A 24171-nucleotide genomic window follows, 5' to 3' on the forward strand; every position below is an offset into this window, starting at 1 on the left:
AGTATACTGGCGGTGAGAGAGAAAGACCTGGCTCCGGCGGACCAGCTGACGGTGGGTGCGAGGTGCGTCCCGACCCGAGCAGGCGTCCCCCGTGCCCCAGGCCAGGGAGCGCCCCCGGGTGGGGGTGTGACGTGCGGCTCCCCAGCCCCCGCGAGAGCCCCTCGCCGTGTCGCTGGGCTGTGCCCGGTGGGCGGGTGGCCAGAGTGCCGGGCTGGCGAGCGCTAGCGGGCTGGGGCAGGCTGGCATGGGCCGTCCTGGGTGGGAGCGGGTCCCTGCGGGCCGTGCACGGGAGAGCAGGTTGGGCATGTAGGCGGGCAGCACTGGCTCGGGCGCTCTCCCCGCGGGCTGCCCCTTGCCCATGTCGAGCTCGTGGCTTGTGCCTGATCCTGTCTCGTTCCGTGCAGTGCAGGGAAGCCATGTCCCAGCCCGGCTCTGCTTGCCAGCCGCCGCCTGACGTTGACACAGATGACTGTCTCCAGGACTATTCCTACCTCTTCAGCCCAGATATCCTCAAGTGAGTGCAGGGAGAAGCGGCTGTTTCTGGGCCCCAAACATTGTAGCTGTTCGCTGGCCCATGACCTGTATTAGTCAATGGTTATCTGCACTTTGCTCCTGTCCTGTGTACCATAACAACCCTGCCTCAGGCCTTTCAGCCTGAAAAATGGGGGAGGGTGTTTTCTGGGGGGGCCTCCCAGGAATTGTCTTTTTATTTAGGAATATAGGATTTGTTATATCACAGCTGCCCAGTGGTCCATCATATCCAGTATTGTGCTTCTGGCCATGGCCAATATGATTCTATTTATTTGCACAGCACATGAATGTGTGTGGTCCTTCACATGTAATGATAAATTAATATACAGTTCTATTCATCAATATATCTCAAAGCTCTTTGCAAAGCTGGTCAATATCATTATCCCCATTTTACTGATGGGGAGACTGAGGCACTGTAGGGTGACATGACTTTTTTGCAAAGTGACTCAGCTGGCTAGTGGCAAAGTCAGGATAGACTCTAGGTCTCCTGAGTCCCAGTCCAGTGCTCTATCCATTAGACCATCGTTTCTGCCCTATATACATAAGCTTATACTCAGAGGTGAAAGTAGCTTATACTCAGAGGTGAAAGTAAGCTGGTACGGGCCGGTATGGAGGACCGGTAAGAAAAGGAGACTGATTGACTGAGGGAGGGAGAAAGAAGTCTGCTCCCTGCATAAGAATAGTTTAAATTCAGCTGTTCCCTGATGGTTCAGCCCTCAGGGGTAGGTTTCTGGCATCCTTGTTAGTTTCACTCACAGTAGCAGGGGGGAGGGGGTTGAGCGGAGGGTGTGTTTGACCATGGCAGGGGCAGTCCTTTCCTGTCCCTGGGATGAGGGGATCTCTCCAATACTAATATACACAACAAATACAAGCATTTGGCTGCACAGCTTAAATCCAGAGCTAATAAAAGCAGGTGGAAGGGGAAAACTCACTGTCACATTGGTTTCTCGTCTCCTCCCTCCCCCTCCTCCAGCCAGGCTGCAGACAAGGCTCTGCATTCCTCCCCCCCACCCACAGCAGGGGTTCTCCTCTAGGCTCTAGCTTGCAGTAGGGGCACTGGCTGAGATGCCTGCTGCTGCTGCCTCCAAAAGAACAGTTTAAACTCAGCTGTTCCCTGTGCAGTTCAGTGCCCAAAGTTAGGGGCTGTTTCTGGCATCCTTGTTAATTTCACTCCCAGTTGTTGTTGGGTGTGTGTGACCATGGCAGGGGCAGTTCTTTTCTGCCCCCGGGATGAAGGGATCTCCTAAACACAATCAAAATCAGGAACCATTTCCAAGTTCAAATCTATCCCATTCCCTCCCCAGCAGAGGATCATGGTTGTGATGTCCAAACTGCTTGCAGATCCTCTTTGAAATGTTACTGTTTAAAAAGAAAAACAACACAAAAAACATGGAGAACGTGGTGGAAAGATGTGTCATGATGATTAGGGTTTATTTTGGGCAAAGCAATTTTGCTAAAGCAACTAAAAATTCACAGGGAAAGCAAATAGCCCCCATAGACAAAACCATAAAGGGATTGGAGGGGAAAACTGAATATTCAGGGAAATTATTGTGCCTCCTTTGAAAGAAATAGTAGTTTTCATTCCAATCCACCCTCTTTATATATTGATTTAAACACCTGAAATGTCCTTAGGACATCTGGTGCAATCTCAGATCTCTTTTTGTTTTGTCCTGCCTGCAGAGTGCAGAGGCTGAAATTGACAAAACATTCTCTAAATATTTTGTATATTTCATGAAGGCTATTCCAGTTGTCCTTCATTAACCCCTGACTTCCCCTCCCCCGCCCCTCTCTGGCTGGCTGGCTGTGGTTCTTGCTTTGGTTACTTACTCCTTGACAGACTCAGCCCAGCGGCACCTGCTGGCTCTCTGCAGGCAGCAGCCCACAGGGGCCAGTTGCTGGGGTCGCTGCTGGTCGGTGGCAGGCTGCAGCTGTATTGTTTGTGACACATTCATACACATACACATACACATACACATACACATACACATACATACAGTCAGAGGTGAAAGTAAGCCAGTCTGGTCTGGTCTAGCGTACTGGCAAGAGCCAATACGCCATGCTGGACTGCATCGACTTCTGCGGCGGGGACTGAAAGGGCTCTGGGCTGCCTGCAGCTGCGGGCAGCCCTGAGCCCTTTAAATCCCGGCTGCGGCTCCGGCGGCTGGGCTGGGGCAGGGATTTAAAGGGCTCAAAGCTCCCCGCAGCTGCGGGCAGCCCAGACCCCTTTGAATCCTGGCCACAGCTCTGGTGGCCGGGCTGGGGCCAGGATTTAAAGGGCTCTGGGCTTCCCTCAGTGGCAGGCGCTCTGGGCCCTTTAAATCCCTGCCGCAGCCCTGCAAATCTCAGGGTTCCCCCTGGCGGCCAAAGCCCCAGGCCCTTTAATTTGCCCCTGAGACTCGGGGGTCTCCCAGCCACCTCTGCAGCTGGGAGCCTCTGGTTGATTTAAAGGCCCTGGGTCTCCTAGCCATAGCTGATTCCCCAGGGCCTTTAAATCTTGAGAGGCCATGCCTCTTCCGGATGAGGCCACACACCCCTCAGGACTCCGGCAGTACCGGTAAATCCTGTAAGTTACTTTCACCCCTGCTTATACTCTACAGGCAGGGCTGTCCCTAGGTGAGGTGCGGGGCCCGGGGCAGAAGTGATAAATTCGTCTCTTCCAGGACCAACCGTGACGGCCAATTGCACTGGTCGGAACCCCCCCTTCAAAGCCTGGGGCCCGAAGCGGTCACCCTGATTCACCCTACCAAGGGACGGCTCTGTCTACAGGTTTCTGCTGCAAAGATATTATGATCTAAATTTATGCTTCAGAGAAAGTTGACCCCTCCACTCATATAGTTAAAGACATCTAGCCTACGGTGCAGTGCTGCATATGTGGGAAGGGATGTTCCTTCCGCCACCTCTGGTGGTCAGCTCATATCTTGAAGCATGCGATTTAATTACTCTTCTCTTAGCACGTATAGATTCAGATTCCTAATGTTATTCAGCTCCTTGGATTTGGATTAACCTCCCCATTTATAGATTTAAAAGTACTGTGTCATCAATGAAGGTGCTTGAGAACTGCCCTCTCTATGGAAGGGGTTCTGCAGACAGACAGATTGCTATAGCAGATGGACATCGCTGCCTCAGTAGATTCAACCTCAGGAGTCTCTCTAAACTGACCCCTACATTCGGAGTCTGGGACTAAGTGTCCTGAGCATGCTATTTAACATGGTGAGTTCTAGTATCTGATCTGCTTCCTAAAGCAGCCCCCATGCCAGCAGCCCACTGTCTAACTCCAGGGGGTAAGGTATTTGTTGCTTCTGTGAGATTGCTGTGCATGCACTTCCCGTCACTGCTGTGTCTTTCGCTTTGATCAGAATTGTTGCCCTCTGTGACTGAGGCAGGGAAACATCTAGATTAATTCCATGTGTGAGAGTTTGACTTTGAACGGCTTTACTTCCTCTGCCAACAGGGGCAAAGTTGCGTTCATCACTGGAGGCGGCTCTGGGATTGGATTCCGTGTAGCGGAGGTTTTCATGAGGTATGGATCTCTGATCTTACATGACAGTTTTGTTCCCAGTCCTCCCCATCTGCTTCCTCTACTTTCATATTCCCCGGCTTCCTCCATTTGTCGTTTAGCTGAACCAGCCCAAAGTATTTCGCACAGTATAGTGTGTGATTCCTGAACTCGCCCTTTGGAAAAGCCTAACTTTTTTATTTTTGTGACTTTTCATTTTGCTGCTGGATCCCAGCTAGCTTTGTATATACCAGAATCTATTGAGAGAGGCCATTCTCTTGTGATTTCCAGCACAGTTTTTCATGTTCAAACAGCTAGTGCTCATATATTTTCATAGCAAATATTATCTTAAAAACATAAAGTACAATCACTCCATGGCATCTGAGCTGTATCCTTTGTATATTCTGATATGTATAGCTTGTCCAGATGGGATCCATCATGTTAACCAGATGGATGATTGGAGGAATGCTTGTGTTCCATTCCTGTCTTTCAGATCCTGCCAGTTAGATTGTATCAAATGCAGAGAGAGACTTCCCTGGTCATGTTAACCATCTAACTTGTTTAAATCTCTTTACTTTTGTGCACTGAATGTATTGTTGGTGCTAAATTAAATATTAATGAATGTCTGTGATTGCTGGCCATTCCTCTCTGTGCTTTCTGGACAATTTACTCTGTAATCTGGTTGCTCTCCAAAATAACTGCGTAATAGTATCTTTACTTCTGATAACATATGTAATTGCCTTCTAACTCGGATTGAATTTAACCTGAGCACGCTATGGATTGAACATTCTGAATTCTCTCCCATGCTGAGCCCTGTCGAGCTCTCTTTGCTACAATTTCCTGTTGTACTTTTCTTTGGATGATGAATCCCCTATGCACTGTTATTGACGCATAGATTTTAGGACCAGAAGGAAGCATTCTCATCATATAGTCTGACCTGCATAACACAGGCCAGAAGACCTCACCCGGCGATTCCTGCATCCTGCCTTTAACTTCTGTGTGAGCTAGATTAGATCTTTCAGAAAGAAAGAGGGAGCCAACTTACCTTTGCCAGGTGCCCATTGTGGAGAGTGGAAGGCACATCCTGAATTATACCACCAGCTCACAAACACTATAGAAAAGAGATGTGAGCTCAACCTGTCTCCTTCCCCTGAAAGCACTGTGGTGAGAAATTCCTAGGCATTCCTGTGGCAGAGCTCAGTTTCAGGTTTACTAAACCACTGTGGGTGTTACAATTTAATCTCTGTAAAGATTTTGAGGTAGATGAGCTGTGTGCGGTCCGTACGAGGCATTCAGTGTTGCCATTGGGGTTTCTTTGCAGGCATGGCTGCCGTACAATCATTGCCAGCAGGAACGTGCAGAGAGTAGCTGAGGTGAGTAGATGGGAGTCTGGTGGGAAAGGAGGTGGGAAATCTAAGACCATTTTTGCATATTTCCAAAGAGACCAGAATACGATAGGGGCAGTAAGGCATGGTGAACCTAATGAACCACCCTCTTTTGTCTCCATGCACATCTTGAGGAGTATGGTCTGTTCCAGGCACATCGGTATCCGAAAGATAACCAGTGAGCTGAGGGGTTGTGAAAAGGAGTATTAGGATATAGCTGAGCTAAGAATTCCTCTTGGTGAGATCTGTTGCACTTTGGATTAGTCTTCCAAGGGTAGTGGTGGAAGTTTCAGTGCTTGAGTTATTTACAGCAGGACTGGATGGAGCACTGGAAACAGAACAAGGAATAATGGTCTCAAGTTGCAGTGGGGGAGGTTTAGGCTGGATACTAGAAAAACTTTTTCACTAGAAGGGTGGTGAAGCACTGGAATGGGTTACCTAGGGAGGTGATGGAATCTCCTGCCTTAGAGGTTTTTAAAATCAGCTTGACAAAGCCCTGGCTGGGATGATTTAGTTGGGGATTGATCCTGCTTTGAGCAGGGAATTGGACTAGATGACCTCCTGAGGTCCCTTCCAATGCTGATATTCTGTGATTCTAAAAATCAATTGGAATAACACCGCCACCCAGCGCTTATCTAGTGATTTTCATCCATAGATCTCAAAAGTGCTTTACAAAAGGGGTGGGGTTCCAGTATCATTATCCCCATTTTACAGATGAAGAAACCGAGGTATAGAAAGGAAGTGACTTGCCCAGGGTTACCCGGTTAAACCAGTGGCAGAGCTGGAAATGAGACCCAGTTCCGAGTAGGGTCTAATCCTGTATTGGCTCCAGAGGATGGATTACCTGGGACCTAGCAGGGTTTTTCCAGTCACTACATGTTGTTTTTTGCATGGTTAAAAGGCAGGTAAAAAAAATGAAATTCTAGAAAGTAGAGGAAGAAAAAGGCATCTTACACTAGTAAGTTCCTGCGCAGTAAAGCAGTTTTCTGTGCTATAACTCCTAAGGTGTGTACACTGCCAAGCCACTTAGTGCTCAGGAACTGTGCAGTTGCAGCACTTAAAAAAGGCATATAGCTTTCTGTGCTGGGAGTACAGTGCCTGGTAGACACCCTGGTCAATTACAGTGCTGCAGTTGGCCTCCGGGAGGTGTCCCACAATGCCTGTTCTTGCCTCTCTGATCATCCGTTTGAACTCTACTTGCCCTGCCCTCAGGTGACCAAACATCATTCTCACCCTGTAAAATCCTTTGGAATTTTGAAAGTCTCCTTCCTGTTTGCTCGGTGATGCGTTCAGTGGTCTCAGCGCATCTTTCTAGGTGGCCATGCCTGCTCCATGCACGAGGCGATCCCCCGCTTGGAGCAATGCCGAGCTGCTGGACTTCATCAGCATTTGAGGAGAGGAGGCTGTTTAGTAATCTTTATTCTATTCATTGAAAGTAAACAGAGCCATGCAGAGCAACAGACAGTTATCTTAAACCTTCATATTGCATCGTCTGCACCAATCACAATCACCTCCTAGCATTACAAGCACTGCAATCCCGAGCATAACAACAAATATTAGTGGCTTTCAGCTTCAGATTACTGCCTTCCCACAGCTCTTAGTGGCAGAAGAGGAAGAGACGTTCTGTGGGATAGCTGCCCAGAGTGCACCTCTCCAAAAAGCGCTGCAAGTGCCACAAATGTGAACATGCTATTGCGCAGGCAGCTGACAATGCGAACATGCAACAGCGATTTCCCTTCAGCTCTCTGTGAGCGGCGCTCTAACTTTGCCAGTGTAGACATACGCTTAGACTTGACTACGCATGAGGAGGGTGACCTAAACTGACTGACTCTGTTAAATTGAGCTTTATTTGTTTTATTTCAATTGACTCAAAGCCTCCAGTTGTGAGTTGCTGATTTCTAGGCAGATTCAGAAAGTAACAGCAGAACATCTGATATAAACCAGCATCCCCTTCACCCTGTGTAGAATTCACTGACATGGAACAAAGATCCAGATAGAAACTGGAGAGTGAATCGGTGTGATTGATGGGCTGCTTAAGGTGCAAACCCCAAACACTTGAAAAATCATGAGTTGGGCTAAAAAAAAACCCTACACAATTAAAAAAAGTTTTTTTTGTTTGGTTCTTTTTTGTATTTTGGGGTCTGAGTCTTTAGGGGCCACTAGGTTACTTTTTCAAACTTTTCTATGGAATTATGAGGGCTAGAAACTTCCTTGTAATTTATTTATGGAATAAAAGCTGAGCGTCTCATGAAATCACCCGACTCCAGGAGCTGGGGCTCGAAGAGAAATACCAAATATTGTGGAACTTGTGCTAAAATTGCAAGAGTTGGCAACGTGGCAAGTCAGGGGCATGCATCAGCCTATTCTGATGTGCACTTAATTGTTTGAAGTTGTGTGGGAGGGTGGAAAGGCCAGCAAATAAAAAAGAACATCCTGAAAGTCACAAACCCTACCTCTCCAGGCCAGGAGGCGTTGGCCGTTCTCACCCTGCTCATGTGGGGGTGGGGGGAGGGGCACTGTGATGCTGCTGCAGCTGATAAGCACACAGGCTCTGCCACCCCGCTCCTTTCCCTGCCTGCCCAATGCTCACTGGCTCCAGGTCCCTGGTACGCTTCCATGGGACAGGGGTTGGGAATCACTGCCTGGGTTTTACCCACAGCAGTAGCAGCACGTGGGGTTCTAACAAAGCTGCAGCTCCTCCAGGGAAGGTGGCGTATAGGTCAAGGACAGCCTGGCTGTCTGTGGTCCACCAGCACCTTGCTGGCCTTCCAGCAGTCGTGTGCTGTACGTGCCCTGTGGGATCTGTCCCCTAGTAGGAGGCTGGAGCTGCAGGACCTGGCTTGAGCATCAGGGACATGAGTCATAAATGTGAGGGCCCCAAACTGTGCTTTAGGGATTTCCTCCTTCACTCCTGGGACTGGCCCCATCCCCAGGAATGGGGGAGAGTGAAGACTGGTCAACTCCAGCCCTGGTCAGTCTCCCAACTGAGCCCTGCCATGTTTCTGGGGGAGGGGGGGGCAGAAAAGACAGAAGTGGTGTTGGGGGGAGAGGGATCGAGAGAAAGACACATGGGTGGGGAGAGAGATCAACGGGCTCAGGAGCTGCTGCAGGAAACCTGGAAATGGCTGGACAAAGAGCCTTCCGGATTGAATGAGGCATGAGAGAGGGGTGTCACGCAGGGGATGGGGTGAGACAGTGATGACCTCATAAGTCTGTAGTGGGGGAAGGGGGCAGAGTCACTCTGGATGTGAAGGGAGACACTGACCTAAGAGTTAAAGGCCCCTCAGCCAAGTACCACATTCCCCTCGACACAAACACCGGCTCAGGCCCCCTCTCATCCAGACCTGTTACACTACCCAAACTGGGCCCTTGGCCCTCCCACTCTGCTCAGAATCTTATTGATTATGGTGAAAAGCAGAAAGCCAGAGTATCCTTAATTGTAGGGGAAACCAGTCTTTCCCATCTGCCTATGCCCAGGAAATAGTTCTGCCCTGTCTCATCTCTCCTTCTCCTGGGTTCCTCACCACCTCCCCCAGGCCCTGGGGGACTGCAGCTGGGTCCCCTACCCATTCCCAGGCAGGTGCTGGGGGTGGGCAGAGGAGCCTAGTCCTGCTGCTCATAGGGGGAGTGGCTCTTACCACTCCCCAGCCAGCTCATGGTGGGAGGGAAAGCTTCACTGGCCTTCTGCAGCAGCAGCCCTGATTGGCTGCCCCTCTCCTGGAAGCAGCTCAGTGGGGCAGGCAGCCAATCAAACAGGGGCTTCTGCCCCTCTCCCCTCCCACCCGGGAAAGGTGGAAATTGGGGCTGGGCAGGAGCATGTCACGTCATACCCAGATGGCTTCGCCCCAGCACATCGCTGACTTGGGGCAATGGGGAGGAGGGGGAGAGGCTCCCTGCTGTCAGAGTGGGGCTGCCCAGCCTCAAAAGGCCCTGCCTTCCTTCTCGTCATTGGCTGCAGCTCTGGCAGGACGAGGCACAGGATTCACCTCCCCTGGTCCATCACACAGCACCTTGGGGTCTCCCAGCCTTGCTGCTCTCTTGGTTTCCTGCTCTCCCTGGCTGTGCCCATAGATCATTTGTTCTTTCCCCTTCTTCCTCTTCCCGCTGGCGCATTAGCTATGTATAGGGTGATGGAGTCCGATCGTGCGAGTGGTGTGACAGAATGTGGCCTCGTATTCACACCCTACACGCTATTGTAATGATCTTTGTACAAGGCACGCCTTGGGATGTATCATTTGAAAACTCATAACTTGCTGATCAGTAACATGCATAAACTTTATGAACATAAGCTGACATCATTGCTGTCCTGTTTCTAAACCAGTTTCTCTGAGACAAAGGGCAAGCTGATGCCCCAGTCAGGTGTCAACAAAGCTGATGGGCCATCACCAGTGAAGTGGCCCTTGCTTGGCAAGAAAGGGATGGCAGGGACAAAGAGATCTGGATCTTAGCAAAGAAACAGCATGAGGTCTCCTTCCTCCACCAGCCGCTGTCTCTTGGTTCTCAGCTGGAAATGTTTTTCAGAGAGGGACTGAAACTATAAAAAAGGACAAACATTCCAAGAGGCTCCTCCTCTCTCTCCCTGTCCGTCTCACTCTTTGCATCTGAGAAGGCAAAAGAAGCAGCTGTTGGACTCTATGGGAGGGGTCCTGACCTGAAAGTTTGGCCAGCAATGCTGTTGTGGCATTGCCAACCCCAACAGTTCAGAAATCATGAGTCAGACCCACAAAATCATAAGATTGGCCTAAAAATCATGAGATTCTTGTAAAAGATTAAATTGTGGGTTTTTTTAGTCCATGTTTGGGTTTTTGATCTCCCCCTGCCTACTCTTAGAGGATCTGTGACTAGCACAGTACTGCCTGTTCTTGCATATTTCTTGAAAGGAAGAGGATTTTGGCTCCTGCTGGAGGAGCTCTCTCAATAGTACAAAGAGCTCTTACCTTTATGCAGTTATGGAGCGGGACTTGCAGGGTCCACTCTCTATCTCTTGCCTGCCCAGGCCATGGCAGTCACCTGTTCCCATAGCTGTCAAAGTGTTTGCAGCTCCGTGCCAGACATTTTGCACCAGTGTGAAAAAGTCATTAGTCTCCCCTAAATGGTCCCCTGCCACTGTTTGTGGAGAGACAGCTACATGAGGCACATTAAAGACACGCACACTGATGAGGAACATCACAAATGGAGCTTCACAAAATGTTACTTCCTCGCATTAGTCTATGAATGCCCCATACCTTTTGTGGCTCTATTATTGCCTCATATCCTGCTGCTGTCCTGCAGGAAGCCCTCACTCAGGAGTGGGGGAAGCAGAGGAAGACGATGGAATTTTAACTCTGCCTTGCTCCTGGTCAGAAGCAGCAGCAGTGCCCAGAGCCGAAAGGAAAACCCTGGGGAAATGAGAAGGAGGTGCTGGTGGAAGCTGAACTCCAAGCAGCTGCCCGGGGAGGCACTATGCAGCCCTGGCAGAAGAGTTGTATTGAAGGGGCTCCCCAAAACAATGTGCATCCCAAGACAGTGGGAAGAGGTGGGGAATGGAGGGCTGAGCCAGGGCAGTGGGATGAGGTGGGAAGGGCAGAGAAGCTTATTTGACAGCAGGAGCCCTGGCCGCCCGGGGTGGTCTGATAGCAATTTCTAAGTAAAATTAAGCCTGACTCTTGAGAGTTCTAAGGTGAGCTCATGAGTCAGGCTTAATTTTACTTAGAAATTGCGTCTTTCACAAGTGATTGGCGAGCATTGGCATATCTGCTGTTGGAAGCATGTGGTGAGAAGCTTTTGCTTTGAATCTAATATAGTTTGTTAAGCTCGGCACTAGCAATGTGTGGGCAGTGCTAGGTCTGCAGAAGAATTCTCTTGACTTAGGCCTCAGTCCTGTAATTGAGTCCTCATAGTGACTCTTTATGCTTGCATGGAACCTTATTGTGCCTGTGCAGATGGCAGGATTGGGGCTTCATATTGTAATTCTGTCAATAATGAGATGAACCTCTTTAGATCTGTGAGATTCTTGGAGTCTTAGATATGCTGCAGTATAACAAGACTTCATAGAAAAGGCAGAATGTTTTGTTCTGTAAACCATTTTAAACGCCAACCCTCTTTTCATTCAGTTTCCAGGGGCGATCCTGGCAATTACAGGCCAGTAAGCCTAACTCCAGGCAAATTGGGTGAAACTATAGTAAAGAACAGAATTGTCAGAAACAGAGATGAACACGATATGTTGGGGAAGAGTCAACATGGTTTTAGTAAAAGGAATCATGCCTCACAAGTCTATTAAAATTCTTTGAGGGGGTCAACAAGCATGTGGACGAGGGTGGATATAGTGTACTTAGATTTTCAGAAAGCCTTTGACAACGTTCCTCACCAAAGGCTCTTAAGCAAAGTAAGCAGTCATGGGATAAGAGGGAATGTCTTCTTGTGGATCAGTAACTGGTTAAAAGATAGGAAACAAAGGGTAGAAATAAATATTCAGTTTTCAGAATGGAGAGTGGTAAATCGTGATGTCTCCCAGGGTCCAGTGCTGTTCAACATATTCATAAATGATCTGGAAAAAGGGGTAAACGATGAGGTGACAAAATTTGAAGATGATACAAAACTACTCAAGATAGTTAAGTCCAAAGCAGGCTGTGAAGAGCTACAAAAGGATCTCTCAAAACTGGGTGACTGGGCAACAAAATGGGAGATGTAATTTAACGTTGATAAATGCAAAGTAATGCACATTGAACAACATAATCCCAACTATACATATAAATTGATGGGGTCTAAATTAGCTGTTACCACTCAAGAAGGAGATCTTGGAGTCATTGTGGATAGTTCTCTGAAAACATCCACTCAATGTGCAGCAGCAGTCAAAAAAGTGAACAGAATGTTGGGAATCGTTAGGGAAGGGATAGATAATAAGACAGAAAATATCCTATTGCCTCTGTATAAATCCATGGTACCCCCCACATCTTGAATACTGTGTGCAGATCTGGTCATCTCATCTCAAAAATGATCTATTGGAATTGAAAAAGGTACAGAAAAGGAAAACAAAAATGATTAGGGGTATGGAACAGCTTCCATGTGAGGAGAGATTAATAAGACTGGGACTTTTCATCTTGGGAAAGAAATGACTAAGAGAGGATATGATAGAGGTCTATAAAATCATGATTGGTGTGGAGAAAGTAAATAAGGAAGTGTTATTACTAATTACACAAGAAATAGGTGTCATCTGATTAAATTAATATGCGGCAGGTTTAAAACAAGCAAAAGGAAATATTTCTTCAAACAACGCACAGTCAACCTGTGGAACTCTTTGCCAGGGGATGTTGTGAAGGCCAAGACTATAACAGTGTTAAAAAATAACTAGGTAAGTTCATGGAGGATAGGTCCATTATTGGCTATTAGCCAGGATGGGCAGGGATGCAAAACTATCCCCTGAAGTGTCCCTAGCCTCTGTTTGCCTGAAGCTGAGAATGGGCAACAGGGTATGTATCACTTGATGATTACCTGTTCTGTTCATTCCCTCTGAAGCACCTGGCATTGGCCACTATCAGAAGACAGGATACTGGGCTAGATAGACCATTGGTCTGACCCAGTATGGCCATTCGTATGTTCCAGGTTGTTGGCCTGTTTCCCAATTAGATGCTCCTGTGTGGTCCTGCTAACCCATATGATAATGATGTCTACTGAAAGCATTTTTTAATGGGTGCCAGTTCTGTGTTTTCTGATGGAGCTTTGAGTCTGCCTTTTAGCAAACGGCTTATGAGAGATGCTCTGTGAGATTTCTCTGGAGACTTATCCATGGGAGGAGGGTGGAAAGAACACAGAAAGAACATACCGTAGTCAATGTGGCTCAAGAGGCACTGATGACTCTTACTTGGCAATGAAACAGAAGAGTTAGAGATGAAAAGATCTAGCAGCCCAGCCCTAAGGGACCGAACAAGATGGTATCCTGCAGTATCATCTTCCGTGCTTTGTCTGTTCCAGTTCAAATGACACAGGCAATGACTCTTTTCACAGTCTGGTAGATCTGGTAGCTTTTACTGAGCCTACATTTTACTTTTCTTAGTTTCATTCTATTGCCTCTAATTACATCCTCAGCCTAAGCAATTCCTCTTTATTACACCCATCAGATACATCCTCATTAGCCATTGCCTAACCAAGCTTAAATTTTAGCTCTCTCAGTCCTCCAGTGTAAGCCAGTGCCTGCAGCCTCTATTATTTTTTCTTGTTCTCTCTTGGATCCCTCTAATGTGTCAATATCTCTCTGGCAATACAGTGCCCAGAAGTGAACACATTTCTGCTGTGATCTTTCCAACAGAGGCTTGATGTCAACATCGCACGCACTCGACAGAGTAATGTATAGGTTATAGCGACATACAAGAATCACTTCACTCACCACCAAAATGCAGCTACCTCTGGGGTGGAACATGGCAGCCGTTTAACAGCACAGTCATATGACAGGAAACACAAACAGCTGCCCCAGGTCACGATAGGACAGAAGGTCCTTCTGCCTGATATGTCCTTTCACTGATGCCAGAGTATGAGTCTCCCCTCTGGTTCCTAACAGCAGGAGGTAGGATTGGGATCCCTAATACAAAATCTTTCTCTTTTCCAGGCTGCCAAGAAGCTGGAGGCTGCCACTGGTCAGCAATGCCTGCCTCTTTCTCTAGATGTCCGGCAGCCCCAAACCATCTTGGCAGCGGTGGATGAGGCTTTGAAAGAGTTTGAACGAATTGACATCCTCATTAATAGTGAGTTGCTTGCAAAGCGGGAGAAGTGACAGGATTTTACAAACCCGTGTGTTTCAGGGAACAAACTCATCACCAACTGAGGGTCAGGAAGAAATTTGCCCCCCCATGGAGGCAATGTTTTGTTAACGTCTGGGTGCATTGCTGGCATGGGTACCATCGTCTGAATGCTGGTCACGCTGGAAACAGGATCCTGGACTAGAAGGAATATTGCTCTGTTCTGGGTAAAGCTTCCTATGCTCTCACTGCCCTGTGGGAGCCTGCAGAACCAAGTGACATGAGAGGCTGGGAATACTGGTCCCATGGAGGTAGCGTACTGACAACTGTCTGCCAGAAAAAGAAGCGAGGAAGGGGGCAGTTAAGCTTCATTCCCTCATTCCCAACCCAGCAGGGTTCCCCACTCATCTCTGTTTGACTCTACTCTGCTCTGTATCGCCTACTTAAACAGCAATTCAAGCAGCCCTTGCTTGGCTGATCTGGAAATTGATTGCAGCCATCCCTTTGATACCCAATTGTCCCAGTAGCCAGGGGTGGCGATGCCAAGGGGGCACCTGGACGCTGCTCTCTGAACAGTGAGCCCTTCACCCAGTTCTGGGACATGCTCAGCTACTGGATATAAAAGTGTATCCCTGCCTGTAAGGTCTGTGCACAGCTGGCTGCTCTACTGTTCCAGCGAGCTAAGGACTTTCCTGACTAGCACAGCAGAGGCCTGAGGGGCATTCTTAAAAATGTCCTTTGCTAACTAAAGTGGGGGCAGCTAAGGCAAGTTACAGTGCCCCACCTAAACCGAGGAGCCAGAAACCATTACAAGTTGCACTGGGCAGCCTGTGTCAGTGTGGCTCTGGGTTGGTAGCCTCGAGGCAGATCACGTGTTCTCTATATAGTGAACAGTTATGAGGATTGTACATGTGCACACACACCCCGTCCCTGCTGTGGAGGAAGGGAGGGAGCAGCACCCTATGCCCCCCTGATAATAGATCATAGCAATCTCACTCCCCCGCTGCCCACTAACTGTGCCCGTGGATGCTTTCCCTCTCCAGATGCTGCTGGTAACTTCCTGTGCCCGGCCAGTGGTCTCTCCTTCAATGCCTATAAGACAGTGATCGACATTGACACCCTCGGCACCTTCAATGTCTCCAAAGTGCTCTATGAGAAATGCTTGCGGGTAAGTTCATCCTGCACCAGGGGACGCGCTGCTGGGGAGTCCGTCGTGTTGATAAGAGGTCGGGGGTTCGGGTCCTACCATGGATAAGCTGTTAATAAAATCCTTGCTTGTTATTACAGCGATAAACAGTTACGTGTGGTCTGGGGTTCAAGGGCATGTTATCACCAGTGACTCCCTTTGTACCAATCACCACTGAAAAATCTCTTTAACCTTTTCTTAAAGCACAGCAAAAGCATTTGAAATGTAAAGTATTAATTGTAACACTGTTCCTTGGTCTCTTTCCATTCAACTGCAGAGGGTCTTTTGGGGGGAGCCCCCTGTTTGCCAGGTGTTTAGATTCGGGGGTGGAGGACAGGAGGAGAGAGAAAAGGTTAGCTTTGGATAGTCTATTGAAGTCCAATCCTGTTTCCTTTGGACAGAACAAGATGAACACATGCTTGTATCCATCCTTTCAGAAAGCAACTGCAAAGATCCTTTTCCTAGCCCATTGCTCTGACCACATCACCCCTCTCTCTTTCCATCGCTCCCCTGGCTCCCTCTTTTCTGGCGTATCAAACATATGCACTTGCCTTCACTTCCAAGGCCCTGCTCAGCCCAGCCCCGCCCCGCCCCGCCCCACTTGTCATCTCTCAACCAATATCGAAAGGCTGATTCCAGCCGCAGTGGACCCATGATGGCAACTTCCATCACCCACTTGTTAAACTTTCCAGCAAGCCCCTTTGTGCTTTCTGCCAGGCTGCCCCTCCTGCTAGAGAAGAACTCCCCTTAAACACCCCTAAAACCGCCTCCTCCTCCTCCACCAAACCCCTCCTTAGAACTCTCCTTTGTTGTGATGCATACAAAACACTTGACAATGATTAGGCTGCTAGTGTGCTAAGACCATAGCTGATCATGCTGATTTATCTTGTTTCATCGGCAGCCCCATCTTATATCACCTCTCTGTCTCCTCGTGTCTTTCCTGTACCTTCCATCCTCGCAGCAGAACCTTCCCCCAACACAGCCATTCACCTGGGACAGTGAATGTGGTTCAGGCGGCCTCTAGAAAGTGGCTGCCTGCAAAATGTGGGTTATGCTGGGGAGAGGGTGACCTTGACTTAGGAGAAGTAGATGGAGGGTGACGTGAGCCAGTGAAATACTGATTCCTTTCCCATCCCAAATCCTTCCATCTCCTTCACTTTTCCTTGAGGCCTCTAATCTTCTGCCGTCTCCTGCCTTCTCAGGGTGCTTATACCTTTCTAGAAGCAGGCTGCAGATTGTGCTGGAATGTTCTAGCACAGCCCAGAAGGAGAGTTGTCCTATGCAGGCCCCAAACAGGGAGGTGTTCAGAGAGCCAGGCAGAGATGCCAGAACCACAAGCGTTGGGCAGACAATCCCTATTCCTCACCAGACCAGTTTCGCCTTCAGGGTGTTTCTCTGGTCAGTCTGTTGCATTGCATGCCCAGGTCCTGCTGCCCCAACAGACGATATCTCTGCTCTGTTCCCTAACTCCCTGTCTTGTTTATCCAGGACCATGGCGGGGTTATAGTTAACATCACAGCGACCTTGAGCTACAGAGGACAAGCTCTCCAGGTGCATGCTGGGACGGCCAAGGCGGCTGTAGGTACAGTAAACACACCTGAACCATTTGGTTCCTTTCTGTGTCTTTTCAAGCTGCCAAAGCCCAGCCAACTTACTGGTTGTTTCAGAGCCTCTGATGGAGACTCTTGGAAGAACAATACTGGGATCTTGCATAGTAGTCCCCTTAGTACAGATAGGCTGAGTCAAGCCCAGATCTCTGCAGCACCCTCCCTGACCAGGCTAAGAGGGGTCACTCGGCCTGGCTTAACAAGTTATTCTCCCCCTTGTGCAATCTCTACTTGCCACTTTCCAGAATGTGACATTGCAGAAAAATTGCAGGATGATGCATTCTGGGATACCACCAGCAAACCGTGATTGTACAGAAAGGAAAAATAACTGAAAGGAGCCTTCCGCAGATCAGTGCCTAAGCACCAGTTCAAAACCCACTGGAGTCAGTGGGAGCATTTTCACAGACTTCAGTGGTCTTTGGATCTGGCACTAAGTGACTTGCCAGGATCACACTGAGTTGGTAACAGAGTTATGTTTAGAACCCAGGCCTGTGCTGGGCTCAGTCCAGCAGACCACGCTATGCTGCTGGTCTCCACGGCTTGTTAATGCCAGATGACGAGGGTTACATGGCCTGTAGGACATATGCACAAACTCACACGTAGTCAGGGCGACTGCTGGGACCAGATGGCAGTGATAAAAGGCCCTCTGTCAGCAGGCAAGCACAGCTCCTTGGAGAGGGTATCTGCAGGAGGCCAGCTGCTTCCCCAGTCCTGTGAATTCTGACTCCTCTGCTTCATTCAGACACTCAGCACCCGTTGTATCCCTGATCTGCCCTCTGTGGCCCTGCCAGTAGTGCTCCGTGCTGACTTGCAGCAGCCCTGCTATTCCAGCCTGTCCCCCCCAGCCCTCTGCCATTCCATATCTGGACACACCATCCCCTCCACAGCTCTGCCTAAGCCCCTCAGTCCTGACCACAGGACCCTCTGCTAGTCAGTCCCGACCACTTTCACCCCTTTGCGTTTCAGACTTACATCCCCCGCCTGGCCCCGCCTCTGTTCGCTCTGCAATCCCTTCACTGTCGGTTGCTCTGTTTTTCATTCTGCTTTGAATGTCCTTCCTTCCAGATGCAATGACCAGGCACCTGGCAGTGGAGTGGGGGCCCAACAACATCCGGGTCAACAGCCTGGCACCAGGCCCCATTGCGGGCACCGAGGGATATCGGCGGCTCGGTAAGGGGCTCCCAGAGAAGTCCTCAGGTGGAGGCTTCTCCTGAGAGCGGGGACTCTCTCTGATTAGTGCAACTATATGTGTGTAAGGGGGGAGTTTAGATCGTGTACCAGCCCCCAGAGATCAGAATGCTGCCTCTGCCATACCCTGATCAGTGTCTTGCTACAGCGGCTAGTGTGTGCCCTGATGCTCGCAAGCCCTCTCTTGTGGTGAAGCTGGGCAGGGACTTTGCACCACCTTGTTACTTTACCCTGTGGCCACAGGAGCTTAGCCACTAAGATTCTTGCCCTGGATGCTGTACAAAGGCTTGTTTCTTGCACTCATTGTCGTCCTGCAATGTCTCACAGGGGATCTAGCACTGCCTGTGCTGCCCCAGTCAGCATCAGCCTGCTGTCTTGTTTATGAAAACATTGGATATATTTCCATGATAATTTAAGAGATCGTAAAGGTGATGAGGTCACCTAATCCACCCTCCCTGCTGCAGAATTGTTTCTTCCTCTGTATTCTTCAGGTATCTGTCCTGTCCTAAGCAAGGGGCTTCCACCATCTTCCAGGGGAGGCTGCTCCCCAGGCTAAGACTGCTCCTTGGTAGAACTCTGTCTTGCTGTTCAGTCTAGATCTTCCCTTCTCCACTCTCCTCTCTGTGCCCATGGGCAGATCCTCATGTATGTTTCTGCATCTGCTCAAGTTTCTTAGTGTGGCTCCCATCACTATAGTATCTGGGCTCCTTGTAACCCCCAAACAGTGCCAGCCAGTTTCAGCCTTTTGCCCTGGATAGGGGAACAGCGTCCTGCTTGATAAAGAGTCCAAGGACCTTTATTTGTTTTGTTCTCTCTATAGGTGGCGCTCGTGCGGAAGCGGACAGCTACCTTGATACACTGCCCCTTCATAGGGCAGGGAATAAGACGGAGATTGCCCACAGTGTGCTGTACTTGGCGAGCCCCTTGGCATCCTATGTGACTGGCACAACCCTGGTGGTTGATGGGGGGAGCTGGCTGACCTCTCCTAACAACTTCTCCGCACTGTTGGGTATTGCATCACACTCTGCTAAGCTCTAGGTGACGTGAATTTCCCCCTCTGTGGAACTAGATATGCTGTCCGGGCTTAATGTCTGAACACTTCGTTATGCTGGAAGCAAACCAGCGACATTGGCACAAGGGGGTTGTCCCAGGCATGATGCATTCACAGTGAGTGCGTTCTGGGTCACCGGCACTCAGGGTCATCATGCACTCGTCAGCAGCGGGCATGGTAGCCCTGGACTTTCCCTGCCAGGCAGGGGTTGGGCCTGTGTTGCGCTGGTCAGTGGTTGGTGTGGACCCCATGCTTCCTGTTGGTCACACTGCTTTTCCTGTCAGTGCCTCCCCACTGCACATCTGGTTAATAGCGGTTACCATTTTCCTGGTGCTGTAGTTAGACGAGGTGAGGGTAGCGTCACATCCCAGAGGAGCCTCTACCCTTCCCATGTAGACTTCCCAAGATCAGCAGTATGAAATACCTTGTGCTGTGGTGATTCGTGTGCAGATTCTTCGTAGCCGAGGGCCACAGGTCATGGGTGTGTTTGGCTCCCAGGTGTGTGAGGCCTCTCCAGAGGTCCTGAAGGCTTGCAAAAACTCATCTGGGATACCTCCCCTGCCCAGAGAGTCCCAGCTGCCGGCCTTTGCTGAGGAAGATCGACAGCACCAAGTGTGGAGGTTCCAAGCTAGGCTTCTTGAGAGAAGGCTGGGCAAATAGTTAGGAAGCGCAAATATGTGGTTATTAAATCTGCAATCTCCCTCCCCAAAACCCATGTGGGAGAAATTCCAGGCCAGTTGGTTTAGTCTGGGCACAATTAGAAAGTGTGTGTGTGAGAGGGTGCACGATGGAGCTCTGGCCTGTTCTACCAGCACAGGATCTGCCCCCAGGTGTTCAAAGAAGGCCAAGCCATGTAATACAAAGGAGTGTAAAGGACAATGGCACCAATCTGCCAAGAGGGGCTGGTGCATGCTTGCCCATTGAATTGAGTGCGTCATTGGCAGTGGGAATTCATCCTTGGGCCTCTGGATCTTAAAGCAGGAGCGGCACCGACTGAGCTAAAAGGCCAAGCTCTGTTAGCCAAGGCTGAAGAAGGCTCATCATCCACTATATGTGGCCCAGCTACACTAGGGGGGATGGAGCCCCACACCGAGTGAACTGCCCACATTCACAGAATGCCCAAGGAGCTATTAGTTATTACAGCTGGAGGTGGCAGACTCAGGCTTGCCCGACCCAGAGCTGGGATTTGGACCTGGGTCTCCCATGTCCCGGGTGATGGGCCCTGATCGCCAGGTGCAGAGTCAGTCTCCCTTTGGCCCAATGAATATTTTGTTATTTGTACAAAATGGAATAGCTCCAAGAGGAGAGATTAACTGACTCTTAGTGGTTATGAGCTGTGCTGGTGGGTGGTATCTCTCCCTCTGTCCCCTGCAGGACACAAATCATTTTGGGAAGGCTTGGTCGAAACAAAAATACATTTTGAAAACTCTAAATGTTTGGTGAAAGAGAGCTGTGGTTTTCCAGCCAGCCCAGGGCTGTTTGTCTGGCACCTGTAACTAGCACCACTGGCCCCTGGAGAAGGCGAAGTAATGGGGTGCCTTTTCCCTGTGCTCCGACTGCAGGCTCACTGTGCAGACACGTGCAGGTGTCAGCCTGCCCTGCCCCCATGCTCTGTCCTCTTTCACCTTGCCAAACCCACGGACTGTACAACCCAGATCAGCTCTGAGGCACACAGGACTAATCAGAGACCCACACAGAAGTGTCCCCTGTTTAATTCATAATGTTGTTTAACCAAGCAACACACCAACAGGTGGAAGGGATGGGCTTGTCCTGTCTCCAAGGGCCCACGTTATGTTAATCAGAACCCACGTTAATTAACAGGCTTGCCTGAACATTTACTCTGTATTCAGAGCATGGGGAAGGGCACTCTGTTATTCATCCCAAAGAGGTTTAAGCTGTGCTTTAAGCACACGTCTTAAAGCAGCCTTAACTGTGGAGCTGCCATGGCACCTTCGCAATAAGCTACTGATGTTGTTTGAATAAGGGGGCTCCCTTCCCCCCCGGTCCCCATGCCCCAGTGCTCTTTTTGAGCCCTGCCTCAGTCTAGGCCAGTCCATGATGGATTTCACTTCCATTTCATTCCCTGACTTCTATTCTGTCTTACAGATCATTGGGCCATGGAAGTGAAGAAAGACAAATGATGGACGACCAAGGACTGACAGACAGGACACTGAGCAAACACTACGGCTTTGGACATCCCTATGACACAGGGTCAGGGGCCAGCCATGACCTCTGGCCATCAGCCGTTGGGATGACCTCACTGGGGCAAAAGTGAATATGGCAAAGTTGAAGATTCAATGTATGTCTTGGTGGGGGTGGGGTTAGCGGGGGAGCTACCGGAGTCCTATCCAGAGGGGAGCAGGGCCCAAGTTTGCTCCTGATTTTATATTTTGAAGCTGGTCTAGCAATAGGTGCAGTGCTGGTGATGGGTCTGTGAGGTGCAAGGAGGGTTGCTGGAATCTTGCTTCCCTTCACTGTGCTGTTTTCATTTCTGTTACATCAAACTCCCTGTTTCTCTGCTGAGTTACTTTGGTAATGCCAGAGAGCAGTCCTGCCACCCTTCTGTCTCAAGTCCCAGCTGATCTTTCCCAGCTTTAACCTATAAACTGCTGATACCTTTCCACATCACTGGTAGATACCTTCATCTGGGCAGATGTTCTCTGCAGATGCGTGTTTCAGAAAGTGTGTTGCCCTTCCCCATTGCAGACTCAGTTCACTCCCATTCGAGAGCTGCAGGCAGTAGTGATCTGCTCCCAAAACTTGCACCCAGCTTGCAAACTGATCTCTCTGTGGTGCATGCACAGCAGGGGAGAGACTCTGCAGCAGCTTCACATACACTGTGGGGTGGTGTTACTGAGTTATGAAAATAACCAGTACAATGTCTGCCAGACTCCTTGTGCGATTCACTAATGGGTCTTCGGTGTCTGGGTGCTGACATGCCAAGAACTCCCATTCATCTCCGCTAGAGTCATAGGTGCTCAGCACCTTGGAAAATCAGAGCCTGTGAATTTTTATTTTTATTGTACTGCAGGTCCATGTCTCACCAGTGCATCATTGTATTACAGATATTGGGGACAGCAAGAGGTTCTGGCAGTTGGGGAATGTGCAGCAGGCAGTTTGGGCTATAGGATAAGCACCCAAGTCAAATGATAAAAAGAGTGGCAGTAAAATAGTTAATGTGGACACTGGGATCTTAATAGTGTAAATTTCAAACTCACCACTGAGATGGATGGGGCAGTTCACACCTTTCAGGCTGCCAGCACACTCAAGCAGACAACATGTCAATTACACTCAATTCACATTTGAAAGGCTTTCTTAGGAGAACTAAAGAAGCTTTGCTGTTTATTTAAGCTTTGCTGCTAGAGCAGGATTCTGCATTGTGCATGGGGCCCTGACTGCGGCAATTAGGGTATATCTACACTTGACACACTACAGCGGTAGAGCTGCAGCGGTTCCCTGTGGACAACAGGGACAGGAGGGATTCTCCTATCAGCTGATGGAATCCAGCTCCTGTGAGACAGGAGCTAGGGCGACAGGAGAACTCTGCTGTTGACTTAGCACCGTCCACTCCGGGCTTAGGTTGGTTTAACTGCGTCACTCAGGGGTGAGGATTTTTCACACCCTTGAGAAACGTGGCTATCCTGATGTAGGTTTTCAGTGTAGACTGGCCCTTACAGACAGTAACTGGTCCTGTTGCCATCCTGTGGGTTAGGTCGGGATTATCAGCCCCATTTCACACGTGAGGGTACGAGACAGAGAGAGGGAAAGCAGCTTGCCCAAGGTCACTCAAGGCGTGAGTGTCGGATCCAGCATTAGGACTCCCTGAGCAGTTCCTGATTTCTAGCCCCGTATTTAAACAGCTAGAACACATGGGACACATCTGGCTCTGGATAAAGAGGTTACAATGATGGGAGGTAACTTGCCAACCAGCCAGCCAGTGGCTTGTCCTTGCTCTGCTTTACTTGGAAACACCAGGTTTAGAATTCTAGTTGTGGTTCAGCAGCCAAAGAGAAGGGAAGCACCTTGAAGGAGAGGCCCATGAGGTGGTTTCTTTGCCTCCCTGTAGTGGATCTTTGGCAGGATCCTGTATGCTTGTGATACATCAACCCTTCAGGTGGCTGATCTAGCAATGGGTTGTATCCCACAGAATGTTCTAGCTTTTCCAGATCTAAAACTGACCTTGTCTTTTCTGGTTTCCCCAAATCTTCCCTAATGTCCAAAATCAGAAAGGGGGATTTGAAACAAGTGTATCCTGCATCTGATCCCATCTCCACTAGCTCCGAGACTTTCCCAAAAGTCTCCTAGGCCCAGATCCACAAAGCTACTTAGGCGCCGAACTTCCACAGAAAGCAACAGAAGATAGGAGCCTAAATATCTTCGTGGTCTCAGTTTCTCTATCCGTAAAATGGGGAATGATGGTAGGATTCACTCCTGCCTGTAAAGTGCTTTAAAGGAGAAATCATTAAGTTCTCCAGCACATGTTGCTTCTGGGTCCCAGCCTCTCAAGCTACAGCCCGATACATGAGACCTTTGCATATCTGTGCAGTATTCAATGGTAGGAAATGAGGTGAAATTCACCACGGTCAGAATTAGTGCAGCAGTGTTCACTAGCTGTTCTCTTTAGTTTGGCTGCAATGAGCAGGGCTCTGAGGCAATGCAGTCAGACCAGCTTGTGGAGTAGCTCCGAACTGGATGAGAGCTGAAACGGAGCCTTTATTGCAGCTGACTGATGCATTTGAAAACCCACCCTTGCCTCCTGTGATTCTGCTGAATACAAACTACTTTCTGCCACAGACTAACTGGAATGCCAGAGGTATTGCTTCACCAGCGCTAAATTTCTCAAATATACCTCCTGTAATCCTTGAGGGTGGAGGATTCCTGCTGTGCGCTGGGACTGTCCTTGTTAAGGAAATGAACAGAGCCAGGAAATTCCCTCCCTAACAGTGGTGCAGATTTGATCAGAAAGCACTCATTGCACCATAGGCAGCAGCCCCTGAATCAGTCTGTGAACCCAGA

The 24171-nt window shown here is 49.3% G+C and overlaps 1 protein-coding gene across 4 annotated transcripts; it reads left to right on the forward strand.

Moving 5' to 3' along the window:
* On the forward strand, nucleotides 1-21775 carry DECR2 (2,4-dienoyl-CoA reductase 2). Of its 4 annotated transcripts, none has more exons than XM_050968436.1 (10): nucleotides 1-51; nucleotides 405-514; nucleotides 3983-4051; nucleotides 5349-5400; nucleotides 13994-14129; nucleotides 15167-15291; nucleotides 16798-16891; nucleotides 17982-18086; nucleotides 18925-19142; nucleotides 21262-21775. In XM_050968436.1, the coding sequence occupies exons 2-9, from the start codon at nucleotides 417-419 to the stop codon at nucleotides 19140-19142; spliced, it is 897 nt and encodes a 298-aa protein (XP_050824393.1). In that variant the 5' UTR covers nucleotides 1-51; nucleotides 405-416; the 3' UTR covers nucleotides 21262-21775. The 4 variants fall into 4 exon arrangements, with proteins under 4 accessions (XP_050824393.1, XP_050824390.1, XP_050824391.1 ...); XM_050968433.1 differs by having other exon boundaries at nucleotides 18925-19113; XM_050968434.1 differs by having other exon boundaries at nucleotides 5-62; nucleotides 18925-19113.
* The last annotated feature ends 2396 nt before the right edge of the window (nucleotides 21776-24171 follow it).

The sequence above is a fragment of the Gopherus flavomarginatus genome, chromosome 9 (assembly GCF_025201925.1).
Source record: "Gopherus flavomarginatus isolate rGopFla2 chromosome 9, rGopFla2.mat.asm, whole genome shotgun sequence".
NCBI lineage: Eukaryota > Metazoa > Chordata > Testudines > Testudinidae > Gopherus > Gopherus flavomarginatus.

Excerpts from the sequence above, each read along its gene's own strand:
- DECR2 (XM_050968433.1), top strand. The coding sequence starts at position 417 with ATGTCCCAGCCCGGCTCTGCTTGCCAGCCGCCGCCTGACGTTGACACA. Across the intron at positions 14,130-15,166 it reads AATTGACATCCTCATTAATA|ATGCTGCTGGTAACTTCCTG; the intron begins GTGAGTTGCTTG and ends TTCCCTCTCCAG. Across the intron at positions 16,892-17,981 it reads GACGGCCAAGGCGGCTGTAG|ATGCAATGACCAGGCACCTG; the intron begins GTACAGTAAACA and ends CCTTCCTTCCAG.